The 26,292-nt window shown below is 39.8% G+C and overlaps 4 protein-coding genes across 9 annotated transcripts in view; 2 read left to right on the top strand and 2 right to left on the bottom strand.

Annotated features, from left to right (window-relative positions):
- The window catches only part of Centrocortin (cerebellar degeneration-related protein 2), a 30,072-nt gene extending 11,835 nt beyond the window's left edge, over nucleotides 1-18,237 (top strand). Inside the window, exons 1-7 of one of the 3 annotated variants that reach the window (XM_070305833.1) lie at nucleotides 11,833-12,044; nucleotides 12,841-12,953; nucleotides 13,202-13,350; nucleotides 13,986-14,172; nucleotides 14,300-14,574; nucleotides 14,727-14,880; nucleotides 16,323-18,237. In XM_070305833.1, coding sequence (XP_070161934.1) covers nucleotides 11,921-12,044; nucleotides 12,841-12,953; nucleotides 13,202-13,350; nucleotides 13,986-14,172; nucleotides 14,300-14,574; nucleotides 14,727-14,880; nucleotides 16,323-17,603 — 2,283 coding nt within the window. In that variant the 5' untranslated portion in view covers nucleotides 11,833-11,920 and the 3' untranslated portion in view covers nucleotides 17,604-18,237. Of the gene's footprint in view, nucleotides 1-11,832; nucleotides 12,045-12,840; nucleotides 12,954-13,201; nucleotides 13,351-13,985; nucleotides 14,173-14,299; nucleotides 14,575-14,726; nucleotides 14,881-16,322 lie in introns of those variants that run through there. The other 2 variants (XM_070305835.1, XM_070305834.1) reach the window with 2 other exon arrangements.
- A 219-nt stretch (nucleotides 18,238-18,456) lies between these two features.
- On the bottom strand, nucleotides 18,457-21,345 carry LOC138938669 (polymerase delta-interacting protein 3). The gene is made up of 7 exons (XM_070305840.1): nucleotides 21,180-21,345; nucleotides 20,348-20,754; nucleotides 20,023-20,240; nucleotides 19,875-19,930; nucleotides 19,567-19,789; nucleotides 19,285-19,493; nucleotides 18,457-18,982 (listed from the first exon to the last, which is right to left on the bottom strand). Exons 1-7 carry the CDS (start codon nucleotides 21,251-21,253, stop codon nucleotides 18,904-18,906), a joined length of 1,266 nt encoding a protein of 421 aa, XP_070161941.1. The 5' UTR covers nucleotides 21,254-21,345; the 3' UTR covers nucleotides 18,457-18,903.
- A 1,247-nt stretch (nucleotides 21,346-22,592) lies between these two features.
- On the top strand, nucleotides 22,593-24,480 carry LOC138939114 (protein-lysine N-methyltransferase EEF2KMT). Of its 2 annotated transcripts, XM_070306669.1 has the most exons (5): nucleotides 22,593-22,959; nucleotides 23,051-23,194; nucleotides 23,306-23,494; nucleotides 23,607-24,105; nucleotides 24,195-24,480. In XM_070306669.1, the coding sequence occupies exons 1-5, from the start codon at nucleotides 22,867-22,869 to the stop codon at nucleotides 24,299-24,301; spliced, it is 1,032 nt and encodes a 343-aa protein (XP_070162770.1). In that variant the 5' UTR covers nucleotides 22,593-22,866; the 3' UTR covers nucleotides 24,302-24,480. The 2 variants fall into 2 exon arrangements, with proteins under 2 accessions (XP_070162770.1, XP_070162771.1); XM_070306670.1 differs by lacking the exon at nucleotides 23,051-23,194.
- The window catches only part of Mical-like (MICAL-like protein), a 64,302-nt gene continuing 62,239 nt past the window's right edge, over nucleotides 24,230-26,292 (bottom strand). For 2 of the 3 annotated variants that reach the window (XM_070306655.1, XM_070306656.1), the window contains exons 7-12: nucleotides 26,047-26,272; nucleotides 25,559-25,900; nucleotides 25,294-25,429; nucleotides 24,985-25,213; nucleotides 24,781-24,893; nucleotides 24,230-24,708 (exon numbers count right to left, since the gene is read on the bottom strand). In XM_070306655.1, coding sequence (XP_070162756.1) covers nucleotides 24,527-24,708; nucleotides 24,781-24,893; nucleotides 24,985-25,213; nucleotides 25,294-25,429; nucleotides 25,559-25,900; nucleotides 26,047-26,272 — 1,228 coding nt within the window. In that variant the 3' untranslated portion in view covers nucleotides 24,230-24,526. The remainder of the gene's footprint in view (nucleotides 24,709-24,780; nucleotides 24,894-24,984; nucleotides 25,214-25,293; nucleotides 25,430-25,558; nucleotides 25,901-26,046; nucleotides 26,273-26,292) is intronic. The other variant, XM_070306657.1, reaches the window with a different exon arrangement.

Genomic DNA, 26,292 nt, shown 5'->3' on the forward strand with positions numbered 1-26,292 from the left:
GAATCCTTTCACTGTAGAAAGTATTAAAATTGTACGTCACCTTCGGTATTTGGATTATAATTAATTGAATAGTATCGATAGCGATGTTGATAATGAATTATGGCTCTTATGCTATCCACGGTGAAAGGAGGAGGCGGTCTAGTTTTGAAAAGGGTTCCAATCGTTGATCAAAATCGACTCGCCTGTTATATACTTTCGATTGTCAGCGACAGCTGATGGGAGAATGGAACCGTGCACGTATTGTATGAAGATCAAAGATGAATTTAGAAAATATAAATCTCAAGAGAGATTTCTTGTAAAGATACTCTTTGTCCTTCTAGATTATTAAAAGAAAGAAAAGGGAAACAAAAACACGGTGCACATTTAAAAGAAAAGGGACGCGCTTCCGCCTTCTTTAAATACGCCTGGCCTTTCTCGAAAAAAATTTCAGTTTATCTATCTTAATCATCAGAGTCGTTTTTCTGAAAGCTCGAAAGAATTTATTTGAAAATTGAGACGGTTTTTTTTTTTTTTTTTTTTTTTTTTTTTTTTTTTTTTTCAGTGTACAGTTCAAGCCTCACTGCGACACCTGCGCGTGAAACCGGAATTCCGGCGTTTAGACGCGCGTTATTGAAATCGATAAGAGGGAGAGAGAGAGAGAGAGAGAGAGAGAGTTTGCGAAAAGAAAACACGGCTGCGTCAACGCACTGCGTCGTACACCAGCAACGGTCTACGAACTTTCCAATATCGCGCACCTTCCGTTTCACCTCTTGCGGCCAAACAGAACGGAACCGGTCCCCGTGTCATTTTTAAAAAGGACGAGTTCCCAAATATATCCATATCGGTCTACTTTTATCGATCAAGTGCGATTACCCTTCATCGATCGACTATTAATTAAATAGCCAAATGAGTTTTGTCGGGTTGTTACGATTAATGGACGCGCCAACCAATGTTTGTCTAATGGCGAGGAAAATCGCCCGCGCGTGCTTCTTTGACGAGAGTCTGATTGGATTATAATTATTGCCTCGGGGGAATAGAAGGGAAAGGGAGGGAGTCTCTCCTTCGCGAACGTTGTTTGCTTCCTGTGTTGCGTGCGCGTGAGAGAGAGAGAGAGAGAGAGAGAAAGGCGATTCTAAACCAATCTAATATACCTGTCTATCTAGCTCGCGCGGTCGTTGATTTACGGAATTACCAAGATTATCGAAATGAACGTTTATTAACGCTGGCTTGTGTGTACGTGTGTGTGATTGTCCGATAAGAGATTTCGAACGAATTAATTGCGTTCTTATTTACATTTCCGCCATCACCGTTTTAATTGAAATAATTTTCGCGTTCTATTAAAATCTGTGTTGAAAAACTAATAAATTGCATAAAAATTTTCCTCACATTTAGGACTCATCGATGCCGGTTCTGTCGATGGGACGACTCGATTAATCAAAGTTGTTTAACGGGGAACACGCGCGATTCTGTCTCGTGCAAAGGCTCGCCGCGATCACGTTCTCGACCCGGAGGGGTCGAACGGCTAAAAACTCGACGGACCGCGGATTCTCCCGTGTAACACTTTAGCGATCTCGCATCGATTAGTCCGAGCAACAACTCCTATGCGCGATACATTTATCCGTGAGAACCTTCGCTGGCGCGAAGATATCGCGATCGTTTCGATTCGAGCAACGCGAGAACTTTATCGATCAAAAAAAAAAAAAAAAAAAAAAAAAAGGATAGAGAGCCAACGACTATACGCTCGGAACCTGCTGGATTTAATAGCGACGATAGGCCACACGGTCGACACGAATCCGATCGTCGGCCAGTCGTTGGTACGGTCGAGCGATTATACGCCCGGTAACGGTACAAGGTGCAACGCGCACTCAACGCGGTGCATTCGGGATGACCGAGAGAGACCCCCGTAGAGATGCCTATCCTCGCGTAGAGAGATATGTACAGCCGGCGAATCTCTGTGACCTGGAACGGAGAGGCTCCGATGCTCGAGAGTACCCTCAAGATATCGTCGTACTCCTCTCTCGCATGCTTACCATACAGGATGTTTCTAGACATGTGCGAAAAAATTCGGGAGGTATAAATTCGTTGGGTAATCTCACGAAGAAAATTTCATAATGCGAAATACACCTGGTATTTTTGAATATATACATATACGCCGATCAATGAGAAAGAGAACAGATTTATGGGGGCTGGAGAGGCTTGTCATTTCCAATAATTTCTATAATTTTGTTTTATTTTATTTTTGTCAAAATATATTTTTTGAAATCTCGTTTTTTTGAATCACGAACATCCTGTAAACTATGCCGTTTAGAATATTGGTGTATGAAAATTTTCTTCTCAAGAAAATTTTCTTCCAAAGAATCATCCCCTCACATTTTTCGCACGTGTTTAGAAACATCCTGTATATATATATGTCACCGATCCTCTGTTAATCAACTGCTGGTTCAACTGAAATAGCCATATAAAAATGCCCTCTCCGTATCTCGTGGCCACAGAGTAACGTAACCGTTACAATACCGATAAAGTTATTTAATGACGATAACGCGCGGTTAAACTTGGCGAAAGAGAAAGAGAGAAGTCGTGCAAAGTGACAGATCATAATGGTAGAAAGTACAGTCGGTCGATGCAGGTGCGCGACATGAATGGCATGTCGCGTTGATTGGCGCGTATAAAACTTGCAATATTTCGCATAATTATTCGTCTCTTAAACCGACAAGTGCGATAAACCAGCATGACGTTATCGTATGTAAGGGGCCGGTGAGAGGATGTTCCGTTGTATCGGGACTGTCGCCTTTTTGCGGTGCGAGAATTATTTGTACGACGATAAAAATCAATTTTTTTTTTTTAATTTATAGATTTTAGAAGAGAGGATATATTCATATAAGAATTAAGTTTTCCTACTTTGTATATTCCCCAAATAAAAACTAACTCCTTAATAATCCCTAAAAAAATATAAACACGGTTAATTAAATAGGCTTTGTAAATTCATTTGTATATATAATTAAAAAAATACATTGAACTAAAAAAATATCTATTTATATCTATATAACATAGATATAATATTATAACTAACAATTTCTCCTATTTAGAGATTAAAAAAAAGCGCTTTCTCGAAACTATGGATTAAAAGAGAGTGATCTGATCGTGCTCAAAGTATTCAAGTAGATATTGGATTGAAAATTAATATCGAAAGTAGAAGAGCAATTTCGACTCGGATATCCATCGTGCATCCGTTCGTCTTCCGAACATGACCAGCGGATCTCTCTTCCTTAACCCTCGCACGGCCTCATTAGAATATCATCTCTCTCCTCACCTTCCTCGTCATCTCTGACCCAAATGCATCGGCCGGTTGCCTCTCTCGTTGACCGTGCACTTCCATCGACCCGCGGCGATGCCATTATTTCACTTCATGCGGAATCCTTCTCGCGGAAGGGAACGAGCACTTCGTCATTCATCACACGGGGCCTCTCTCTTCTCCGGGCCGTATATCGTAAATACAATTCCCTCGTTACTATTTATACGATAACTGCGCTCCGCGCATTTTGTTAGCCTGTGTAGGTGGATTTTTCTTTCTCGCGCGGTACTTATCGAACGGCATTCACTGGGTGAGTGTACGATATGTGGTATGCTTATTGCATTCCCTAGGTTCACCCCGATGCGTATGTTGGTCGCTTTCCACGTACCCAGTTCCTATGGGTATCCGAGTCGACGATGAGCGCGTGATTGAGACAAGATTCGGAATTACCTGCGTTCCCCGTTACGAGCGTACAGTATATATACGCACATATGCCTCCATTACACGCATATATCACCGGTTACGTCAGCGCGAGGAACGTGGAACGAATTAAAAATCTCGTAATACGTACGAAGGTTACGCTCGGCATACCACGTATAAGATCGTATTGCGCGAACGAAAATGAAGCGCGCGCGTAACACAGGATACACAACGGAATAAAATAATATTAACGATATTTTTATTCTCACTTTTTAACGAGGTTTTTATCATTTCACGATGGAAAGATAAGAATAAGAGCTGGCCTCGGCGTGCTCAATCCATGCGCGATCGAAAAAATTTATCGAATTCGAATCGCGTCGTAGAATAGAAGTCGGATCAGCTGATCGATACGTCAGCCCATGAAAGAATCCAGGCTGACGCGTGGAATGGTAACGCTTTCTCATCTCGTGGAAAACCAAAGACATTTTCACGAATGCAATTTACATTTCCGGAGACGGTGTTAACGTTGCCTCCTTCGTGATTAAAAGCATTATTTAATTCCTGGCCGATTGCGACGATTATTCCTCGCGAAGAGAAATAGGGGTCATCGATCTGCTTGACAGATGTATAATTCCCTCATCGAAATGATGCGATCGGAATGTTCTCGGATTTACGCGGATGTGCGTGTGCGAAATCGGTTCGACATCCGCATATTCAATAATCCCTGGCATTGTTACGCCCGTTTCCCTCGTTATCCGTGATACATTAACCGTACGCATCCTCTCCGCACGCAACGCGGTCATTCGTGTATCATCTTCGTCGACTACTACGCACGCGACGAGTCTCTCGATTCATCTCCCCTCCCTCCCTCCCACCCGTTTCGTGCGCGATGATATCATCAAAATATTCAAATGCAGATACCATCGCTCGTCAAATCAAATATTTAATATCGTAAACAAATATATTTTTCTAAAATGTAAATATGAGCAATCTTATTTGAAAACGGAAAAAGCAAAACTATTTATTTACAATTTATTAAATAATTGAATAATTGTTAAAATCGTACATTTCACATATATATTAAATTGGTAAGAAAGTTTTTTTATTTTTCAAAATTAATTTCCAATGTCAAGAAGCGACAAAAATTTTCCCACTAACTTAATATTTGTCTACGATTAAATCATCCGCCAGTATTTTTTTTTATTCCTAAATAATAAATTACGTCAATACTTGTTTGTAATTGATATTCATTGTTTACGCAGCATCCTCGATCGTGATTTAAAGATGCATTCGATATTGATTGGCACGGTATTACGTTCGTACGTGTATAAGTCTCGACGTGCAATCTGTAAAATCTAATCGCGATTTTAAGCTTTAAAACGCTAAAAGGCACGATTTGCCCCACCATGTAGTACGCATAGTGGCCGGCACGAGATGCATCGCGAGAGGCACGCTGCGCATCCCACGAAGATCTGCGTGAATTTTTGTGAAAGTAAAAGACCGAGCGCGAAGAATTCAGCCTCGACGGCAGCCGTACGGTTGGAAAATCACGTTTGGCACACTGACTCGATTTTACGCGCCATCGACCTCCTGGCGGTACCAAAGATGGACGAGCGTTACCGCGTCGCGTTAATAGAAACCGGCTAGAGAGAAAGAAAGAGAGACGGAAAAAAAAAGGCAAAAGAAAATAAAGAACAATCGCGCGCGATCTAGACGGCTCGTTATACGTACGTTATTATTCCTCGCAATCGCGACGTGTCGTGGGAAGATGCGAAGAGGATGTGGCCGCCGCTAACGAGGCTCTCTCTCCTTATTGCGAGACATTTCGTCGACCTCCAACCGTAACGAAGCGCCAAATTGCGCGAGATATTGCCCGAGCGTTCCGCCCATTCTCCTCTCCTTCGACAATCTTCCCTTGTAAAAAGAACAAAAAAAAAAAAAAAAAGATCTTGCGATTAAATCGTATTTGTAAAACGACGCGAAATGCGTCAATTTTTTTTTTTTTTTTTTTTTACAGGTTTCCGCTACAACGTTGTACGTATAAGGAAACGTGTAACAATCTCGCCGGAGAATGTCCGCGAGTAAGGGGACAACCTGTGAACGTTCTTAAGACACAAACTAGGAGTATCCGCTCGAATTAATTACTACGCGCGAATGTTAATATCTCGGACGTGAATATCGGATTAGCATGTCGCATTTAGATAACTATCCTTATGATCCGCGACGATTATATTTTACGGTAACCGAGCATCCTCATGTCTCGCATATACCCGGGGTTCTCTCTCGTAACGTTACCAATCTCTTTCCCGAAATTATGTTTCAGAATTGTTTACCACTTCCTTCCCGTACGTACTACGATCGTATACAAACTCCGCTTCCCAGGGATTTCGAGAGCCCGAAAAATATTGTAGCTTCCTAAAATCTAGGAAGTGAATTTATCCAAGAGGATTCGTATCGCGGAACGACGATAAATATTCATCTCCTCGCAAATCATTTTCTTCCTTCCTATGCTATAAAGGCGAAGTTTACAAAGTCCGGAATTTCTCGCAGGATGCCCGTATTAGCATACGATAAAGGAATCGCAAAGTCCGAAGTATACCCCGGTTTTCGCTATTCTCCGAGAGAAATATTGTACAATCTCATCGTGTCGCGTCTTGTTTCGAAAAGGTTCGTTTTCGGCTCCAACTTTATTTAAGCACTCGTATACCAAATGAAATTGACGGTTTTCAGAGCGATGATGTGGACATCGGTGAAAAAAGGGCGACGTGAAATCGTGAAAATCTGGGAAAAAAAGCCACGCGACAATTCCGTTCGCTCTCGTCGCGATTCCGTTCAGTTAACGCGATACCACTTTTTCCTAATTAACGAAGGTGAAAGAGAAGACGGAACGAGTCACCGGCCTTGAGGAAGCGACACGATATATTCTCGTGTATATAGATTAGAGGAGATTGAATGTCCATTTAGCGTCTCTTTGCTTCTGTTAACTCTGCTAAGTCCGTCGTAAAATCAGGTTAGCGCGTTATACGAGAGCAACTCGCTAGACCAGTAATATCAATATTAAAGCGCCGACGAGAAGAGGCGAGATTGATCGTTCAAAGGTTGACGCGTAACATTGTCGGTTACGTCTTAATGCGGATATAATGGCTGATAATTATGTGTGAAATAGGCAAGGCCGATCGTTCTTTCGGCGATTGAAAGTACCGAGGTACTTTCACTCGGCTTCCTGCGAAGCAGTAACACCATCGAAGGAGTTCATCCGATATACTTCTCGTCCATCGATTTTTGCTGGGGAAAAATTTCGAGCCAACTCTTTCGGACTCCTTCGACTCCCCTGTCTTTTCCAGGAGACACATTTTATCCGTAGATCTATCTATATGTCCTGCGGCTCTTCGCCGCGGGCTGAAACTCAAGTCAGAGAGCTGAAAGTGTGCGGTTAGACAACATTGAGCGCATTGACGGATACTCTCGCCTATATCGAGTTTCCATTCGCTTCGCGCTCTCGAGGCTCTCGTAGCTTCTGTTTCGTGCAACGGAATTGCGTACCGTATCGTGCAGTCCCGTCCGACAGCTTGTTGACTCTTTGGAATTCCTTTCCTCATTCCGAACCGTGTATTTTCTTATCGCGCGCGCGGCAATAACGTAATAATTACGTATAATTACGAATAAATTACTCAGTTATATCATTATTTGATTCCTTAACATTTTTTTTCCTCCCTATATAAATCGGTCGCGTGCGCTGTAAAAAATTTTCTAAAAATTCAAACACATTTCTGTCTGAATTTTCAGATCTAAAAGTCTGAGAGAAATTTCAGACAATCTGTCTTAATTATCGGAGTCGTTTTTCTAAAAGTTCCAAACAGAGTGTTTGAAAATTCGAACAGCGTTCTGTCGGAAAATTTGGAAAAAAAGCTGCAGACATTTTGTCTAGTTTCACAATCTTTTTTTTTTTTTTTTTTTTTTTTTTTAATAATATAGATTCTGCAGAATCCCCGTTTCTTTTGCTCTTCGAGCGTTTCAATAATTTATTAGAAGCCTACACCTTCGCGTGTACTTTTTTCCGTCGCGCTTTCATCCGGTACCACACACGGCGCGAACAATTTACGTTCGGCGCGAGACAATGGTGGGAAACCATGAGGTCCGCGGAATGTTTTGACTGGAGCCGCAAAATGCCGGTTACCAGGTATCGGCGAAAAAGCAAGGGGAAAGAAGCAGCGTTGCACACAGACCATGAATGGCATATTGTGCTACCGCGATATTCAACGGCTATGGACGTTCGACAAGAATTCTCGCGTGTCACGCTCGGCTTTCCTCCGCCCACACTCGTATTTACTGCACGACGCGCGGTTTAATTATCGCATTAACGATCATCTGAGAAATGCGAAAGTCGGCGAGGAAACCTTTATAGAGTGTAATTCTCGATCGCGTTACACCTCGATAACGATCCCTACCTCCGTCAACGAGATGATCGAATCGTTCCCGATTATTGTTCCTCGAGAACGACGCCTCCAGTCTCTCTCGCTCGTTTCGTTTCACGGATATGCGATATTACCTATATTACCGCAAGATATCGATATTATCTCGTAGGGTGGGACGAGAGTATGATCTCCGTTTCGCTTGAATCGGAATCGAGACATCGCGTGGGCGGAGGCGTTTAACAATCGAACGATTCAAAGACGGCGGGAGCAAGAGTTTCGAGAATGCAACACTCTCTGTTTCGAGATCCGGGCACCCCCCGACTCCCCCGTGTGTTTCTGCACGAAAGACGGAAAACGATCGGCGTGATATTTCCAGTGGATATTACGACCCCGTCGACCCCCGTCCAACGTCAGTCGGAATAGAATCTAAACCCCTCTCGTTGTCATACTTTCTCCTGAGAATGTTCTCCGGCGAAACGTTATTAATCTCTTCATCGACCACCGACAGGGAGCGAGGGAGAGAGGGACGAGAAAGAAAGGGGGACGGGAGGGGGGGGGAGAGAACAAAACCACCTATTGTTATTGAGATTTGAGCGCAGGTGCATCGGTTTGACCTTTCAAGCGCATAGGAAAAAATGCAAGACGTTGCCTGGTCACGTTTTGTTATCCGTTTTGTATATTCGGTCTCGCTAGCGAAACGAGTTTCGCGCTTATCATTCTATTTGGACCGTGTCCCGTACAGAAGATTTTTATATTGATCTGGTTTTTTTTTTTTCCCCCCCTTTCCATCGATAACGCGCTTCCCGTCACGAACGTGCGATTTATCTCTACCGTCTCGCGACGGCGTTCAAAAATTATTAAATACCATTACGCAATCTCCTTCATATTTTACAAGGATCGGCGTAAAGGTGACTTTCGCTATCGATGAACGACGAACGTAACAGATCGAGAATCGTTCGTTATCGCGGAGAGTTATTCCCGGCGTTCCTCGCGTTTCGCGACTCGAGAGGAAACCGCGGGGGTTAATCGGCAGCATCTGTGATATTCACTCTGTCACAGCCGGCGAGTGATCTTTACGCCCCCGCGAATCGAGTCCCCCCAAGTCACGCCGGATAATGAACTCCCGCGAAGGTAATGACGGGAAAAATACGGGTCTTGTTACTCGCTTCCGCCAGTGACCTCGCGAACCCGATACAGGCGAGGTGCTTATTTCGTGACTAATGTACAGAATGTGAAAAAAGCCAGACTAAACGTTCTCTTGACGAAGCATCGATTTTTCGATCTGTATACCATCTTTCTTACATATACGTATTTGTATTAGAATAGGAACACTAATTCTGAATCATTGGTAAAAGAAAAATTATTTTTTCCCACAAAAGATGTATCAATTATATAAAAAGATATTATTTTAATGAGAATATAATTAATCGTAAAGAGAGAGAATACTTAATATGATTTTGCTTGATTTAATTAGCGTTTAATATTTTCTACTTTTATCTGAATAAAATAATGTGAATAAGATTATTTACATTAATGCTAAAAGTAAATTGTATTGTTTCAATTTTCTTTTCTATACATTTTAAATAACGTGCATGTCACAATACGCGCTTGTTTCGCGGTTAAAATATTGTCATAACATTAATAGAGAATAAACAACCGCGAACACACGCAAAACTTTTATATGGCATAAAATTATTTTTATTCCATATTATATTTAATATAATTTCTATTCTAAAAACCTTGAGACTATAATTTTCATATTACATTTTTAATGAACTTTTATAAACACAACTTTATTTTAATTTATAATATTTTACAATTAATTACTTATAATGCACGTCATTTTACCCAGTGAAGAAAGAAGAAATGGGAAAAATTGCTAAAGATTAAAAAAGAAATCGAGTGATACGTGTTATCTAATAAAAAAAAATTACATATATATAGTAAATGATCGAAAACTAGTATCTGATTCGCGGCTATGGTTCCCTTACCTTACGTATCTCCTTTGCTAAACGCTCGAGGACCAGCTCGTTACAATCTCGATTACAAATCGCCAATTTAACTGAAACTTTAATAGAACACGTCGCGAATTTATCATCGTTTGCTTGGAATAAACCTCGTGTATTCCCCATCGCAACGGTTGGTTTATCGCTGACTATGTCATTAAGTCGAGACATCGACGTAACGGCAAATCATCAAATGCGAAAAGAATAGAATTTTACGTTGGCCTGTCGATCGTTATATTGTCTTATAATAACGTGCATTTTTTTTTCATGATTGTACACGAATAACGAGGCTACTAGGCCGATGTGTTCGGAAATCATGCATGCAGCGTGAGACCGAATCTAATTTTATATATCGATTAGAAACGATAATTTGTAGAGATCCAACCGAATAGAGAATATCAGAAAATCATAAGAATTAAAAAAATCTACCTTGCAGCGTAATATGGTATTAAAAATTTCTCAGTAGATAAAATTTGTTCTAGTGTTATCTAATTTTTATATAAAACATTCATGAATTATAATATATGATTGAGTGTCCAATCGCTTCTCAAATTTATCTCGCATTTCTCGCGACATTTCGATCATCTTCGGGAACGAGTCCGGATGAGATTAGGCGAAAGCTTTTTTGTATCGCATATGCATATGCATAATGAACACGTGTGTGAATGCTTACGTTTAATGTTCATGATGGACGATGAACGCGTTAAGTGACATCGGACGAAACTCTTCTACGTTTCTGTTACACGAGTATCACATCCGACCGTCGCGTTTGCCATTATATTCAAGCGGATCAAGGTTCCATCAACTATTAACGCAACCTAACTAAACGTTGATATAGCAACTCGCGGGATTTAATCACTGTTATTTGATCGGTAGCCACGCACACTCCAATTAATTCATATTACAGCCACGAAAACAATGGAACAATGAGGATGCCTGGGTCTTGGCCACATTTCCGCGTCACCCTTTGATCCTTCGAGTTATTTTTAGCCAAGCAAATCTTACAGCGTTGTTTTGATCTCGGTGGAAAAACGCGAATGTAATATATATATATAGATACTTCATTCTTCCTGAATCTTTAAGCGAGCGCGAGAGATTCCTCCCGTCAAATCACCCTTCATCGTCAACCTACAGTCCCCATTTTCTCCGGCGTGCGCGCGATCCACACAAGTGGGACACCTTCTCTTATCACGTCTCGTAAACGGCGGAAACGAGCCACGTGGAAAGGCGATATAAGGGAAAGGAAGAAGATCCCGTACGCGGAGTGAGAGTACACCCGGAGAGCGCTCAGGGAACCGAGTGCTCCCGAGAAAGGGGGACATAGGAACTGATTTTTCTGTCAGAGTACGTAATCAGGATGAATATCTCTTTTTTTACGGTAAACTTAACGCCACTTTCCACGCACAAACACACAAGGGCGGCGGAGGGGGGGAGGGGGGAGGAGGGGATGAGGTCAATGGCCGTAGGTCCAATTTACATCAGCGCGCATACCGGGCACACTATCCAAAATTTAAAACCACTTCTGGAAAGTGGTTATCTGACGGCAAAGCGGGACCCCTTTCGGGACGGAGATAAAGAGAGAGAGAGAGACGGGGTACAAGTCGGGCCCAGAAACGCGAGGGTGGGAGGGAAAGGGAGACGAGAGCGAGAGAGGAGAGGGAGTTGGATTACCGTGCACGACGTTCGGATCGGGTTGGCTACCGCGGAACCGCAGAAGACCGGCCGCCTTCGAAGGAACCGGTTGCGCGTGTGTCGCGAAAGGGGCAACTAACGAGTCCGGGAGCTGGCAGGCCCATCACGAGCGAGCTATGAGCGGCCAGAGTATGGACATGGTCTGGGATCCCCAGACTCAAACGAATTCGTTAGAAGGCTGGGATTATTCTATCGAGCTCGCGTATCTCAAGAGTCTTAAGGGCACCTCTTCCGAAAGTAGTAAGTAAACGCGGGAAAGAAACGTGTGTAGGGATCTGTGCGCAGAATATTGACGGTGTTGTCGACGATATCAATCTGTCGGTGATGTTGAGACATGGTGTTCAATGCAAAACAAGTGATAACATTAGGGGTCATCGTTATCGTGTAAATTATGATTAGTGCGAATAAAGGGTAAAAGATATTTTCACTTTACTCTGCAAACTCGATAGCAATGGCTATATCTATAAATCTATTTTATCGAATAAATCCAACGATTCGATTCAAGTCGCTTATCGAATCTATAAATACTTCTGACGATATTCTGCGATTGTGGACCTCGTGATTCTCTTCCGAACTTGACGCATCTATGAATACCTTGAGTCGCTTCGCAGCGAAATCGAGTAAACGGTAACCGCGGTCGCTTGCTCTCCGCAAAGGTCCTTGGCCCTTGGCCGTTGTCAGAATGAGGGAGCGCGAACCGGAGCGTTCGCACGAAAAGCAACAACCTGCAGCTCATTGTCGAGGTTCATTGTCATTCGGAACCAAGCCAAGTCGATTTCGATGCTGTTGACATTAGATGTTTCTTTTGTATTCTCAACGAGTTCACGGACATGAACCGAAAACGTGCAAGGTGTACCGTGAAATATTTCGGTACACATATTTTATCATCGGCTTGTTTAGAATTACGAATTACGCTTATGGTGATTTTTCGGATAAAGCGCGATAAAGAAGATCCGTTTGTGTACGTCGAAAAATTTTTTTTTGATACGAGATTAGAGAAGCATTCGTATGAAAATGCGACTTACGTTTTGCGCAGATCTTCAATTGGCGGCGGAGCTCGGCAAGACTCTGTTGGAACGGAATAAGGAGCTGGAGAACATCATCAAGCTGCATCAAGCTACCGTGGAAGAGCAAACGCAGGAGATCGAGGTGACTATACATCTCGCAGTAATTTATGTGCAATTGTTATGCAATTCGAAGACTAATTATCGTCTGAAACACACAAACCACATAATTACTCTCTGATAATTCAAACCGATAACGTTCATTTGCGAATGCTATTTTTGCAAGACAATCGTACCGCTAAGGGAATTCAAACCACGACGATCGACGAGAGTCGCTCAATCTCGAAATTGCGTCACGCGATAAATATGAATGTGTCGTTTATCTGTTTACAGTACATGAAAAAACAGACCGCCGCTCTGAGGGAAGTGAACAATACACGCTTGAAAGTCTACGAGCAGCTGGAAGTTAGCGTGCAGGATCTGGAACGTGCGAATCATCATTTGGTGATCGAGAACACGAGCGATAAGAAACTGATTAAGAGGTAGGTATCGCGTCGCGATATCTCTTTTCGTTCGTTTATCTTTTTTCCTTTTTCTTTCAACGCTGCTTCTCTTCGATAGGTGCAAGACACTTTTAATTAGCAAAAATAAAGATAGAAAAAATTGATAGCTTTTTCTCGTTCATTCAACAGACATATTGTTTGAAACTGGAAATAAAATATTCCGCTGGAAGTACCGCGAAGAAAATCTTTTGAAAAGCACCAGCGAGAGGGAAATCTCTGTTATTATATCTTACCGGTTTCTTATTGTATCGGCCATGTGAACCGTTCTAAGCTCACCTTTCTAAATACATAATTCATTACCATCTGATACAATTACACTTCGTGCAGAGTCATTAAGTATTATTTTCCTATTTAACACCATTCTAATCTTCCGACGCGATCTTTTTTTCTCTCGACAATAAGTTTTTTTTTTTTTCCTTATTATTAATGAAATGCGTTCGCGTGCATTTTTTCATGGATTTAGAGTCGAGAGGCGCGAATTCTCGAGCAAGTCGGACACTTAGTGTCACCTAGCCGTATGTTTCTTACTTCAAACATATGTCGTTCCTGTCGAAATGGTTGTACGACTGCAATGTTTCGCAATAATAATAATCATCATCGATTTGCGCGTCCAGCCAATCCGTGACTATCGAGAATCTGGAAATAAGATGCGAGGAACTTCAAAAGAAGATTGACGACTTGAACGGACAGCTACGTCAACGGGCTGCGAGCCCGTCTAGGAGTAATAATGCGCAGCAACAGCAACAGCAACAGAATATCAATTGGGAAACTTCGGATACGCAAGGCGGCAGCGAGAAACAGGTAAGCGTACGAAAATTTACGGTTCATCTTGAATTCTGTTTTTAAGCATATCTTAGAATATGTAGCTCGAAACTGTGTTCGGCTTCTTACCGAGAAAGTTTACAATGCGATATGTTTTCTCCTTCAGAGAGCTGCCCCGAGCTCGCCAAAGTCCTCTCAGGAGACTATCATCGCGACCATAGCGAGTGACCGCGAAGAAGAGATAACCGAGTTGCTGAGGCAATTGCAGGAGGCCCGTAGCCAAAGGGCCAGAGAACAGAATAAGGTTTTCGAGCTCAGTCAGCAGTTGACCACCTTGTTGCAAGAGAATAGCGCGCTGGAGGAACAATTGACAGAGATGCGTAATAAGATGCAGGATGTCAAGAGTCTGCAGGACGAAATAAATACTTTAGAGGAAGTCAGGTATTCTTTTTTTATACATTGCATGTTTTTCACGCATCTAACTAAAAGATTTAGTTCACCTATCGCATCTTGAAAAGTGTTCTCCATCTCGATAAAACCAATTGATCCGTTCCGGTCTATCGATGTAAAATTCTATGAACGTGTTTTTATAGACGAGGTCAATTGTGCGGGCGATGTCTGCGCGGTATGGATACGAGGACGCACGATGAGCTCTCCATCATGCTGGATCAGGAGGAGTACGACGACATAAGCGTGGCCGAATCATTGATCAGCGAGAGTCAGCGCGATTCTGAGCAGACAGTGCAGGTATTTTCGCTCTCTTTCCTTTCTTTCATATTCGATTCATTCTCTCTCTCTCTCTCTCTCTCTCTCTCTCTCAATTATTCGTGTCAACTATCGTGTGTTTGCATTTTTAACGATGAATCCCGTTCTTCTTTCTCTATCGCTACCATGTCGCTTCTTTCGGTTGTCCGCGCTTATTTAGAACTCCTATATAGTAACTCTCTTTTATCTGCTTTAGGAAATGACAAACTTTGCGAAATACGAGCTAAAGACGGCACGTAAATGGTATAATCCGCTGTTGTGGAGGATATTCGCTTGTACGAGAGTGCCGTTGTTGTTGTTTAATTTTTCCGAAGCGATCGTCTACGTTAGCGTCCGCTTCATCGTTCCGATTGCGCTCGCACCTCTCCGAATACCGTCGTTCATTTTTCGTAGAATGTCGCTGGTTGTCTTTAGTCTTTGGCTGTTTAAACGCCGGATATCAAAAATTCTTTGATTCAGCATGCTAAAACAATCATATTTCATTAATCGAAATCGGGAAAATTCATAATCTCTTGACTTCCGATAAATAACGGAAAGAAAATTATTTACAATTTCTCTCTGAGAGTTTGCTTTCTTTGTTATTACATAATAGTTATTTAAATCATATTACTGATTATTTATATATGTACATTTAAAATATCGCGCGATTTTAAATGACACGTTATATAGTAATATAATCATATTATATTATACAAAGAAAGGATATTACATATTTATTTTATTTAAGTATGTTAATTATGAGAAATTTGACTTTATGATTATTAGAAAATTATTAAAATTTAAAATGCTTTTCCCTGACGAATGTTAAGGCATTTATTATGTCTCGTGTATATCACTGCGGCAAATCTATTACTCGATTTCCAAAAATTATTGAGATTGTATTCACTTTTCAGTATTGATAAAATTACGAATCTAGTGTAAGCAAATGTAAATATATACTGATCGTTGTCGTTTTGAGCATGACAAAGCTTTTGTATCAGAATCGCTGCGTGTCTAGTCGAATTACTCTCTCCGATTACTTTTGTGTACAAGTATAATGTACAAGTGCCAGATTTATAAGATATTAAATAAAACACTTCTTCTCTCATGAAACTTTGTTGTAGTTTTTAATATCCTATAAATCTGGCGTGTATGTATGTGTCCTTCGCTCCTTTCTGCTTCCAATCTTTCTTCGTTTCTGTGCACAATGCCTCACATCACTTACTAATGTAATAAGTAAGAAACAATATTGCGTGATTTTTCATGTTAATATGAAAAATAGTGCATTTTTAATAGATTTTAAATGACATAATTGTTGAACGCTAATCGCTATTTTCTTGTCCATTGAATAACACTCCTGATTAAATTCCTATTAACATTGCAACTCGTAAAATTATATCCTTGCATAATTTCATCTGCACATATGTTAATTACCTTGCACGCAGGATACAGCCAGCAAGAACGAGTGTACGGATGAGTTGGATAGCGCGAACCCCTATCGAGTCCTGGTGGAGAAGTATCAGGCCTTGTTGGAAGTGCAGAGACACTGTCAGCCGCGTCGTAAAGACGCGCCCAACCCCGCGTGCATGTCGTTGCAGGAGGAGCTGGAGATGTCCGGAGAGTTCAACAATTTCTATTCCGCCGAGAACGCTGTTGCCGCCGGTCCGGAATCGAACAAGACCGTTGCTTCGCGAACTAAAGTATCCGACAACTCCAGCAAGAAACCCTTCTCAGCCACTCCGACAGATTTCTCCGAAGCCGAGACGTCGTCCTCGGGCTTCTCAGATGAGACGAGCAACAAGGCGACGCAGACGGACGGCAGGCCGGGTTCGTTCCTGTGCTCTATCGCCGATGGCGAGGACTGCAAGTTCAGCATTTACGACGACAACAGTCCTTTCGAGAGCAGGTTCCGCAAAACACCGGAGTATCGGCAATTGTTCAGCGAGATCTTCGGCGTCTTGAAGCGAGCGGCCGAGGCAAAGGACGAGGGTGAAAAACTGCCGTTGTTGGACGACTCCACCACGTCTCAGACAACATACGAGACATCGTTTCAGGAGGATCTGCAGAGTGAGGCGACGGACGATAATCAAAGCGTCATGTCCTCCATAGTGTCATCGGTGGTCTCGGAACCGGTCTTCAGCCGAGTGCAATCTGCTTGTAGCCCACCAAGCACCAAGAATGACCAATTAACATCCGATAACAACAAATCCTGTGTAAGACAGCAACAGCAGCCCGACGGCAAAGATGCAGGTTGCAGGATGGACTACGTGTCTGTCAACTTGCGTATGCGTAAGAAGTCTTCGGCGAAGAAGAATTTCGCCGTCAAAAGAACGCACTACAACGACCGCTCGACCACGCCGGACGTCATCCCTACGACGAATCCGAAATTCATACCCCCCAAGCCCAACAGCAGCGGCCGAAGAAGGTTCAAGCCGTTCAATCCGGCCGAGCACGAGCACTCGGACACGTGGAACGGCCAGCACAACGCGTGTTCGACGACAACGCGGCCGAGGGACAACAAGAGGCAACAGCACGCACGCGGTTCGAACGAGCAGCAGCAGCAGCAGCAGCAGCACAATTATGAATACAGAGATTTTAAACCTAGCACGGCGTCTGAAGAGGTGGCACGATTGAAGCGGTTGGAGCTGTCTTACGCGGAGGTTCTTCGCACGCCAAACAATAAGTCCCGAAACAACAATCATCATCATCATCATCGTAGGAGTTAAACAGGATGACTATGAACAAACGGAGCAAAGGGAAGGAAAGCGAGATGTAAAGTTTTATATTTGAATTTCGATTATATCCCTCTTCTTCTCTCTCAGACTAGGACAGATCCCCGCGCGTTTGATCTACATTATTCATTCCAGGATCGAGATTCAGTATTGTACTTGTAAATATTATATAGACGACGCGGACATGTAGCGTGATGAATGATTTTTTTAGGCACTAATTAACACGTCGGCGTTAGCTTTAAGTTTCGACATTTCGTATATCTCCCTATTGTATATCCCTTTCTTTCCGTACGATGAGATGGCGATTATTGAGCACTATTACGGTGCCGTACGTATGTTTACGGAGAAGAAGAAAAAAACTTATTTATGTGCCATTTACTCCCCGTGTCAAAATCTGACTTCTAACTCCAAAACTGCTCATACCATTCTTCCCGATAACGTATGCCTACTCCCTTCCCCCCTCCTCACCCTTCTCCGGAGAGGAGATGACCCTTACAATTAGTGCATGTCAATAACATGCTCGCGATGTTAGCTTTTGTATTTTGTAGCTACGAATATAATGTGATGATGATGTTGTACGTATATAAATAAATTCTTTATCGTATCGCGAATCAAATTGTTCTTTCTGGTTTGCGTTCCATCGAGTATACGATTCCTATAAAACCAATGAATGTCAATGGCAAACAAAAATTTGTTTCTATTTGTTTCTTTGTGTTTGTTTCTGTATAAATAGAACAATCGTCTAATATAACTTTTTATACCTAAAGTAGTATCTTAAAATAACAAAACTATAAATAAAAAATGCCATATGTGATATAAACGTTCATATAAAAATGGCAAGGATAAGTCCGCGGGTATTCCAATGTTAATCAATCACAAAGTTCGCATAAATTGAAGATAATGAGTGGTACAAGTTTATTTTATCGATACAATCGCAGATGGGAATCGAATTCGCACGTATAAGCGCGCAAACTTAAGATGCAGGTGAGATCTGCGTACTGTCTTTTATTTCATTTCCCTAAAGCTAGCGCCAGACTATGCGCGTATTCGCGATTCGTTTATAATTCGTGAATAGTGTAGATGGAAGATTCGTCAAATTTAACTAATCAGATTTCTTTATATCGTTCACGAATCGCGAATTACGAATCACGAATTGTGAATACGCGCATAGTCTGGCGCTAGCTTAAGATTATCCTGCGTTGATGATGTCTTAAATATACATGTGACATTTCCCTTTTTAATATTTCTTATATCAAAAGCATTCATATATTTATTAATATAGTAATATATTCGATTAAGAATCATCAAATAACGCGCGATGCACTGCTCCTAAACTCGGCTGTACATAACTCGAGCTGACACTGCGTCTCGATCTGTAGGAAAGAGATTGTCGTCAAGAAAAAGAGAGCTTGACGCCTCCTTTCAAAAAAGTTGACATATTTTAAAATTATATATATTCTCTATGTTTTAGAAGTTTAAATTGATCGCTACAGCCACAATAAATTATGAAATTAGATGCGAGTAATTATACAAAATTATTTTACACAACACCGAAATAAATGACTTGTATTGCATTCGGATTTCGCGTGTCATCACGATTTAGTGAAATGTCAAAATAGTGCACCGCCCAAACTGTGCGTTTTTATAATGAATATAGAAAAATTTTGTTACTTACTCTGTAAGAGATCGTACGGCTGGTCCAGTTGGATTATTTTTTGGTCGTGCATTAACAAGAAGGCATTTCATCGGATGGCCATCTAATTGTCGATTATGGTAAGTTTCAACTGCTTTAGTCGCATCCTTTAATGTCTTATAAATTACTTCCGCTGTGCCTGGGCGAACTAATCTCGATACTAGCAATTCTCCAACGTCTTCAAATAATTCCTGTAAAATTCAATTTTTATTAATGATTTATAACGAGCGCGAGCAATTTCAAAAAAATATTGTTATATTGCACCTTGATATCCTCTTGCGTGACATTCGCTTGCAAATTGGATACTACAATTCGATAACCCGTTGATTGCGTCGATGAACTAGATGAACTTGCTTTCGGTCGCGGTAAAGCGCCTATTATTCTCGATTTATTCACAGACGAATCAAGGCGCGACTTAACTCCTACATCTCGAAGACTTCTGGAATCATAATACTTGGAATCTGCGGTTTCTTCTGCCAAAATTGTTCTATAATCAGAATCATAAAGAACATATATAAATACATCTGTTTATAATCATTTTTAAAAATTATGTATGATTTAAGAATATTTACCTTGATTTTGTTCCAAAACTCCAGTCTTCCTTGTAAGGAGGCAAAACAGTCTTAGTCTATAATAAAAAAACATAGAATTATAAAAGTTAGATTAAATACACAGATTGTAAGAATCTCACACGAAAGATTTTGCTGCAAGATTACTTACCATTGAAGAGCGTGGAACAAGTTTATAATCTCTCTGTCTTTCTCGTTCCCTTTCTACATCAGATTTTCGAGCTGGAATTCTAGCCACATTAGTGCTCGTAGGCTTCACCCAAGAGTAAGGAGAAGTTGGAATATTGAACACAGGGGGTGGAGGTGGTGGTGCTGGCGCATACTCGTTACTCACAGTTCTTCTCAATGAAGGGGAGTCCATTAGATAATCTGGAAAAGTAAGTTGCTGTTTTATATGTTTTTCATAAATGTTTATAAAATACATCTTAAAAGTATATAAGTACATATGAATATACAACATTGCACTATTCACATACCGTCATTATAATCCACATTCATATCTCCTAAATAATGCGGTTCGGAGAGAGAGGGTGGTGGTCTGTAGCCTACTACTCTCGTAGGAGCCGGTATATTTGGTGGCAATACGTGCGGCATCAAAGGCGGCACCTTGTTTGTCGATAACGAAAGCCTGCCATTTCGGCCGGTCTTTCGCGAAATCCCGGAAAGCTGCACATCTATCTTTTTATACTGAGACGCTCGAATCTTATCCAATTTGATCCTAGCATCGCTCTGCTTTGCTATCTCCGCAAGCTTGTCCCTGGCGTCGGTCAATTTTTCACGATTCTTCTGTATTATTTTAAATCGTGCATCTGTAACTACATGCGAGCCACGTCCTCTCATAGAACCATTCGCGCGTGAGCCTCTGTTGAGTCCCCTGCGAATCCTGCTCAATAATATAAAATCGATTTTCTTTTTTTCCGATTTTCACTTTTCTCATCAGTATTAAAATAAATTGCGAAATGATCGATAAGCTTAAATTTTGTGTCATAAAAGCTATATAAACAACATTCTAATATCATTAAGGACGTTCGATCGGCAAAAAAAAATTTTGCTTTTGAGCTATTTACATGATAAGTTATTTAGAATACATTGTATATTATATGTGTGCTAATTTATTCTTAACGCCGATTCTGTTAATATGTTAGTAAATTAATTAATTCAAACGGTGAAAGTGCCGAGAGTCAAGATATCGAGTTATGAGGTGACAATTTCTCTTGTCTGAGGGAAACGCGATTGCGAAGGTTATAAATCTATAGCCGGGGATAAAGAGAATTCGGGAATTTGGATAATTAGATGAATTTGGCTCACCCTCCTCTGCCTCTCATTCCTGATGATTTCGACTTTTTAATAATATCATCTAAACTTAGGCCCATATCAGCCATACCGTAAAAATTCGATTACGCGGATACACACAACTTGACACAATCGAATCTACCGAATTGAAGAGCTGCAGTTTCAGGTTACGGTTACTAGAATGACTTCGTTTCGGATTGGAGGATCGAGCCAGATAGAGTGATACCTTATATATTATCTGGGAGAAGCCTGGGGCGCGTTCCACTCAACGACCTCAACGCTCACAGTATCATTTTATCCTTGTTGTTCACCGAAAGTTAAACAAGGACAGATGATGCTTCCGAGCGTTGCGATCGTTAAGTGGAACGCGCCTAAGAGCCGCCACGCCGCCATTTTTCGCGAGATCGTTTTTCTAACCGGTAGGCGCCATTTCTGACTAGTGGCGCTAACTGGATCCATTTTAAACATTATCAAATCATGTTTTTAATTTATATAACTTTTTATTATTAAAACAATAAAAAAACAGCTCCGAGATAATAAACAAAATTCTATAACAAGACTGAAATGTGACTGTTGTATTCTTGACTGCTAGTTATTTTAAAATGTTAGAGTATTTTATACTGAGAAGAGTCGAGATTCGAACAGAAATGCTTGAAAAATTTTTATCTAAATGCGTTTTTATTTATTTGTTTTAGTTACATTAATTATATTATTTTTTATATGTTTAATTTATTTTTCCAGCTTATTTTGATTTAATCAAATTAAACGTATTTGTTAATGCGAACTTTATGAACTCGTGTTAAATTGCTTCTTTAGCCCTGTTATAGAATTTTATTTTATTATTAATTTTTTTTTATAATTTTTCTTATATAATTATATTATTCAATTAATTTTTTAATTTATGAATTCAGTTGGATGCACTAGCGCGCATCGATGCACATTAAAAGCTAATATAGACAAATTTATATAAGCAATTTTCTTATGCTTGTAATTATGCGTTTATGTAAAAAGTGTGTGCTCTCCGCTTTAGGCTTTTCTTTTATAGAAAATTCGAACCTGAATTAGAAAGAGACATATATATTCTTGGATGGATCTCTATCTCTTTTTATATTTGTCATATCGATTAAAAATATTTCTCGTCAAATATTTAGCGATGAAAGCGATACAACAAGGTATGCATCTTCCAGAATGTTTTAGTTTTATTTATCATAATTTAAACAATAAAATTGGAAATGATTGTGAATTAATTTAGCGCTCTACGAATACAGCTTTTATATGCCTCTGTGCGTGACCAATCAGTCGCGTTTCTCTGGAAATAATAGACATGCAGTAAACGATGATTGGTTGTCTCTGACACGTGTATTGTCGCGACTAATCTATAATGCGTGTAAATAATGCCTGTCAGATGTCAGATTACACATTAAAAATTGATTGCTTTGAGATTGTGCGGAACTTGACGGACTTGTCTATATCAATCATGACAATATTGTACATTCAAATTGCATATTGAATCAAATATTTATCGAATCCCTTGATACATCAAATCGCGTCAAATATTCGCATCTAAATATTCATGAATCATAAGTGTTTAATAATTCGAGAAAAATAACAACTAAACTAATCTGACTGACCGATTGTAATATAATGTGTGACAGCTTTCACAAGGTTTCCAGTTTTACTTTTAATTTAAATAATTCATCCGATGGATAGTGACACGCGACGTGATATTTCTATCGTGAAATATTTAACGAAACAATTTCTTTGCTGTACCGCGATAGTTAAAATGAACTTTATGGTATGTAAATACACAATTTTATAATTATAGAATTAAAGTAATATATAATTATATGCGACAACAATTTGACAATTGAAAAAATATCTTACAGCTTTTAGATGGAAATAAGGATTATCCTTTGGATTTAGATATCCAGAAGCAAATCTTAGATAGTACAATAAATAGCGATTTGATTAAACGATATCCGATAAAAACATCATATCAGAAAGCGTTTTTAAAATTATTTATGGCAAAGGTACTTTTTTGTTCTTTTTTTTTTTTTTTTTTTAAATCATATGGAACAGTAAAATATTTCACAAATTAAAAAGTACAAAATTTTTTTCTTTTTTTTATATGTATGATTCAGATAGAAGAAAGCGGTAATGCAATTCATGATGACTTATACACGACATATTGTAGATTAATATCATTGCAAGATGAAGAATCTGTGCATTATCGCCATTTTTTAATAGAAAATGGGACATTAAATTGCATCACATTAAAGGAGAGCACAAATTTGATTTCGAAAGGAACTACAGGTTTATGTAGCTGGCAGGTATTTATCTTCTTGTATATACGAGAGAAATCTTTGAAAATAACATTAACAATTACTTTACAAACATATTTAAGAATTATTGAAACAAAGTGTATACTGATACAATCAACAGGGTGCTGCAGTATTAAGTGATTGGTGTTCAGAAAATATAAGACATTTTCATGGGAAGAATGTATTCGAACTTGGATGCGGAGTTGGATTGACTGGTATGAGCGTTATTAGTGTATGCTCTCCAAACCAATATATTTTCTCCGATTGTCATCCAACAGTACTAGATATGCTCTGTGAAAATGTAAAACTCAATTTCCTGTTGAATAAGCAACATAAACTATCAAACATGTGCGATACATCATTAAGACTAAAATTACAATTAAAATACAAACAAACTGACATTCAAATAATAGATTTGAAATGGCAGGATATTGATAAATATATAATGGAGAGTTCTCCGCAGCCTGACATAATTATTGCCGCTGATATTCTCTACGAAAGTGATTCGTTTGATTCGTTGACATTAGGATTAAAGCATCTTTTAACATCAAGTAATTACGCTGTATTTGCTGCCACAGTTCGCAATGAGAATACTATTTCACAGTTTTTGGAGCATTTAGGTAAATTTTTTTTATGCTAGAAATTAAAAAAACTTCATCGAAAGCTTTAATCTAAATGTCAAAAAAGAACAAAATTTTTTCCATTTTAGGAAATCACAATCTTGCTTTTGAAGAGTATACATCACCAAAATGGACTACGTCGATACAATCGATTAATTCGCCTGTTCGAATATTGAAGATTTTTCGGAAGATCTAATATGGTAATTTTATTCCGAATGATTGATATTATCGATTTATTTACAATTAGGAGATAATCAGATTAGGAAGGCAATTAAACGGGTGAATTTATTAATAAACTTATCCTAAATTCCTACATATATAAATAACAAAGTGTTAAAAATATGTATAAAAGTATTAAATATGGAATATATTTTATATGTATTTATTATATAACTGTTAACAGTTGACACTGTCATACGACTCAAAACCATTTTCGCTTGTTATGGCGTTTGAGTTTTACCTCAGTCTCATCCACATCTTTATCGGCATCCTTTTTCACGACCTTTTTCAATTTTCTTAATTTCTCCTTTGCTTTTCCCTTCTTTGGTCTTCCCGCATTGGAAGAATCGTTATTTTTGTCCGATAGCTCGTTCTTATTTCTCGCTAGAAGACAAGTATATTAACTTTACAAATATTTACATTTTGCATTAATAAAACTATCATCTTGTTGCTTACCAGCAAATAAACCCATATGTTTATTTATGCTTTTATCTTCCTCCACCTCTCTTCGACGATCCATCTCCAAGCATTCGACAATTTCGTTCCGTCTCTCTACAATTTCTACTAATCTGCAATGCAAAGAAAAGCGTTATATACGTTTTTATGCCAGTAACTTTTAATATTTAAATATTTTACATAAATTTAATATTTCTGGAATACCTTTGTATCAATGCTTCTTCTCTCTGTTTATCAAAATCAGTTTTAGTAGCTTCTGGTTGGCACATGAGACATCGTATTTGATATTCCACTTCAGCATGTTCCTCCTCTAATCTTTGCTGCCTCTTTAATAACATTAATTCGGCCTGCCTCCTAAACAATTCGTTCTTTTCATTCACTAATGCAAATAATTCCAAAACCAATTCCTCCACATCCATGCCGAGCGATGACTCTGTCAATTGAACGGATTAATCATCAGTTACGTCTTTATAATAACTTATATGACTATAATTATTCTTAAGCGTTTCTTACCTTCTGTTCTAGGTCCAGATTCGCATTTATCTCGTATTAATTGTTCCAATCGTACGCCTTGTCTCTCTAAACCTTGCTGTTGCAATTCTATTTCGTCTAATTCTAATTTTACATCTTTCATAGATATCACTTTGATCTGCAAGTAAAAAATTACATTGATATAAATCTCGAATCTTATCTATTTATACGCTCGAAACTTGTTTCTCGGAAATTGCATTGATATAACAAGCACATCGTACAGGGCAAAAAAAAAATAGAATTATACCTTTCTTCTGTGCGGAGTTGGTCGCGGTGGGGCGGGACCCTTTTTCCTCTTCCATTTTCCTTGGACGCTTTTATCACTATAAGACATATAGGAGGAATTGTCGGAGCACGAGATGCCGCTCAAGCTTTGCCTATTTCGATTAGCCTCGTCTTTGTTTGTTTTCTGATCTTCCCACATATTTAGACTATGATCGTAGCCGCGAGGCTTGATTATGGGAGATTCGTCGAAACTTGGCGCACTACCGATCGATACGTTACGGGGTGTGCTGGTCGGCATTGGAGGTGGAGGTGCCGGCTTGGTTTTCCGAGCTCGTGGCGTCGTCCGAGGTGATAATGAGAGAGTCTTTATCACGAGAGAAAATAAAAGATAATGAAAAGCTATTTTCCCTCCCAAGATTTATACATATATAGAATTAATTTTATATCTATTAAAATAGAGATCATAGATAAAGAAATGGAATTAAAAAGTGAAATTATTTTAAAACATACATGATACGAGGGTAGTGTATTGTTAGACTTGAGCACGGGCGATTCGCGCTGATCGGACGGAAACAGTTCCTTCGCGGCCGGCGGCTGCGGGGCGGGCTTTTTCTTTCTATACGTCCCGCTGGGAGTTGTAGTCGACTCGGAGCTAGTCAAAGAACTATTAGACGCGTACATGCTTCCACGATTCAAATCGGCTTTCCGCGATGCGATGTTTATTTCAGAGGTGGTCCTGTTCATACAATAGAAAAA

The sequence above is a fragment of the Polyergus mexicanus genome, unplaced genomic scaffold (genome assembly GCF_030449975.1).
Source record: "Polyergus mexicanus isolate NDT 795.1 unplaced genomic scaffold, iyPolMexi1.0 SCAF_13, whole genome shotgun sequence".
NCBI classification, from domain to species: Eukaryota; Metazoa; Arthropoda; class Insecta; order Hymenoptera; family Formicidae; genus Polyergus; species Polyergus mexicanus.

Coding starts and splice junctions, on each gene's coding strand:
- LOC138938669 (XM_070305840.1), bottom strand. CDS start 21,253: ATGGCTGATATGGGCCTAAGTTTAGATGATATTATTAAAAAGTCGAAA. Junction 20,755..21,179: donor GGAATGAGAGGCAGAGGAGG/GTGAGCCAAATT, acceptor ATTATTGAGCAG/GATTCGCAGGGGACTCAACA. Junction 19,494..19,566: donor TCACGCAAGAGGATATCAAG/GTGCAATATAAC, acceptor TGAATTTTACAG/GAATTATTTGAAGACGTTGG.
- LOC138939114 (XM_070306669.1), top strand. CDS start 22,867: ATGGATAGTGACACGCGACGTGATATTTCTATCGTGAAATATTTAACG. Junction 22,960..23,050: donor TAGTTAAAATGAACTTTATG/GTATGTAAATAC, acceptor AATATCTTACAG/CTTTTAGATGGAAATAAGGA. Junction 23,495..23,606: donor CAGGTTTATGTAGCTGGCAG/GTATTTATCTTC, acceptor TACAATCAACAG/GGTGCTGCAGTATTAAGTGA.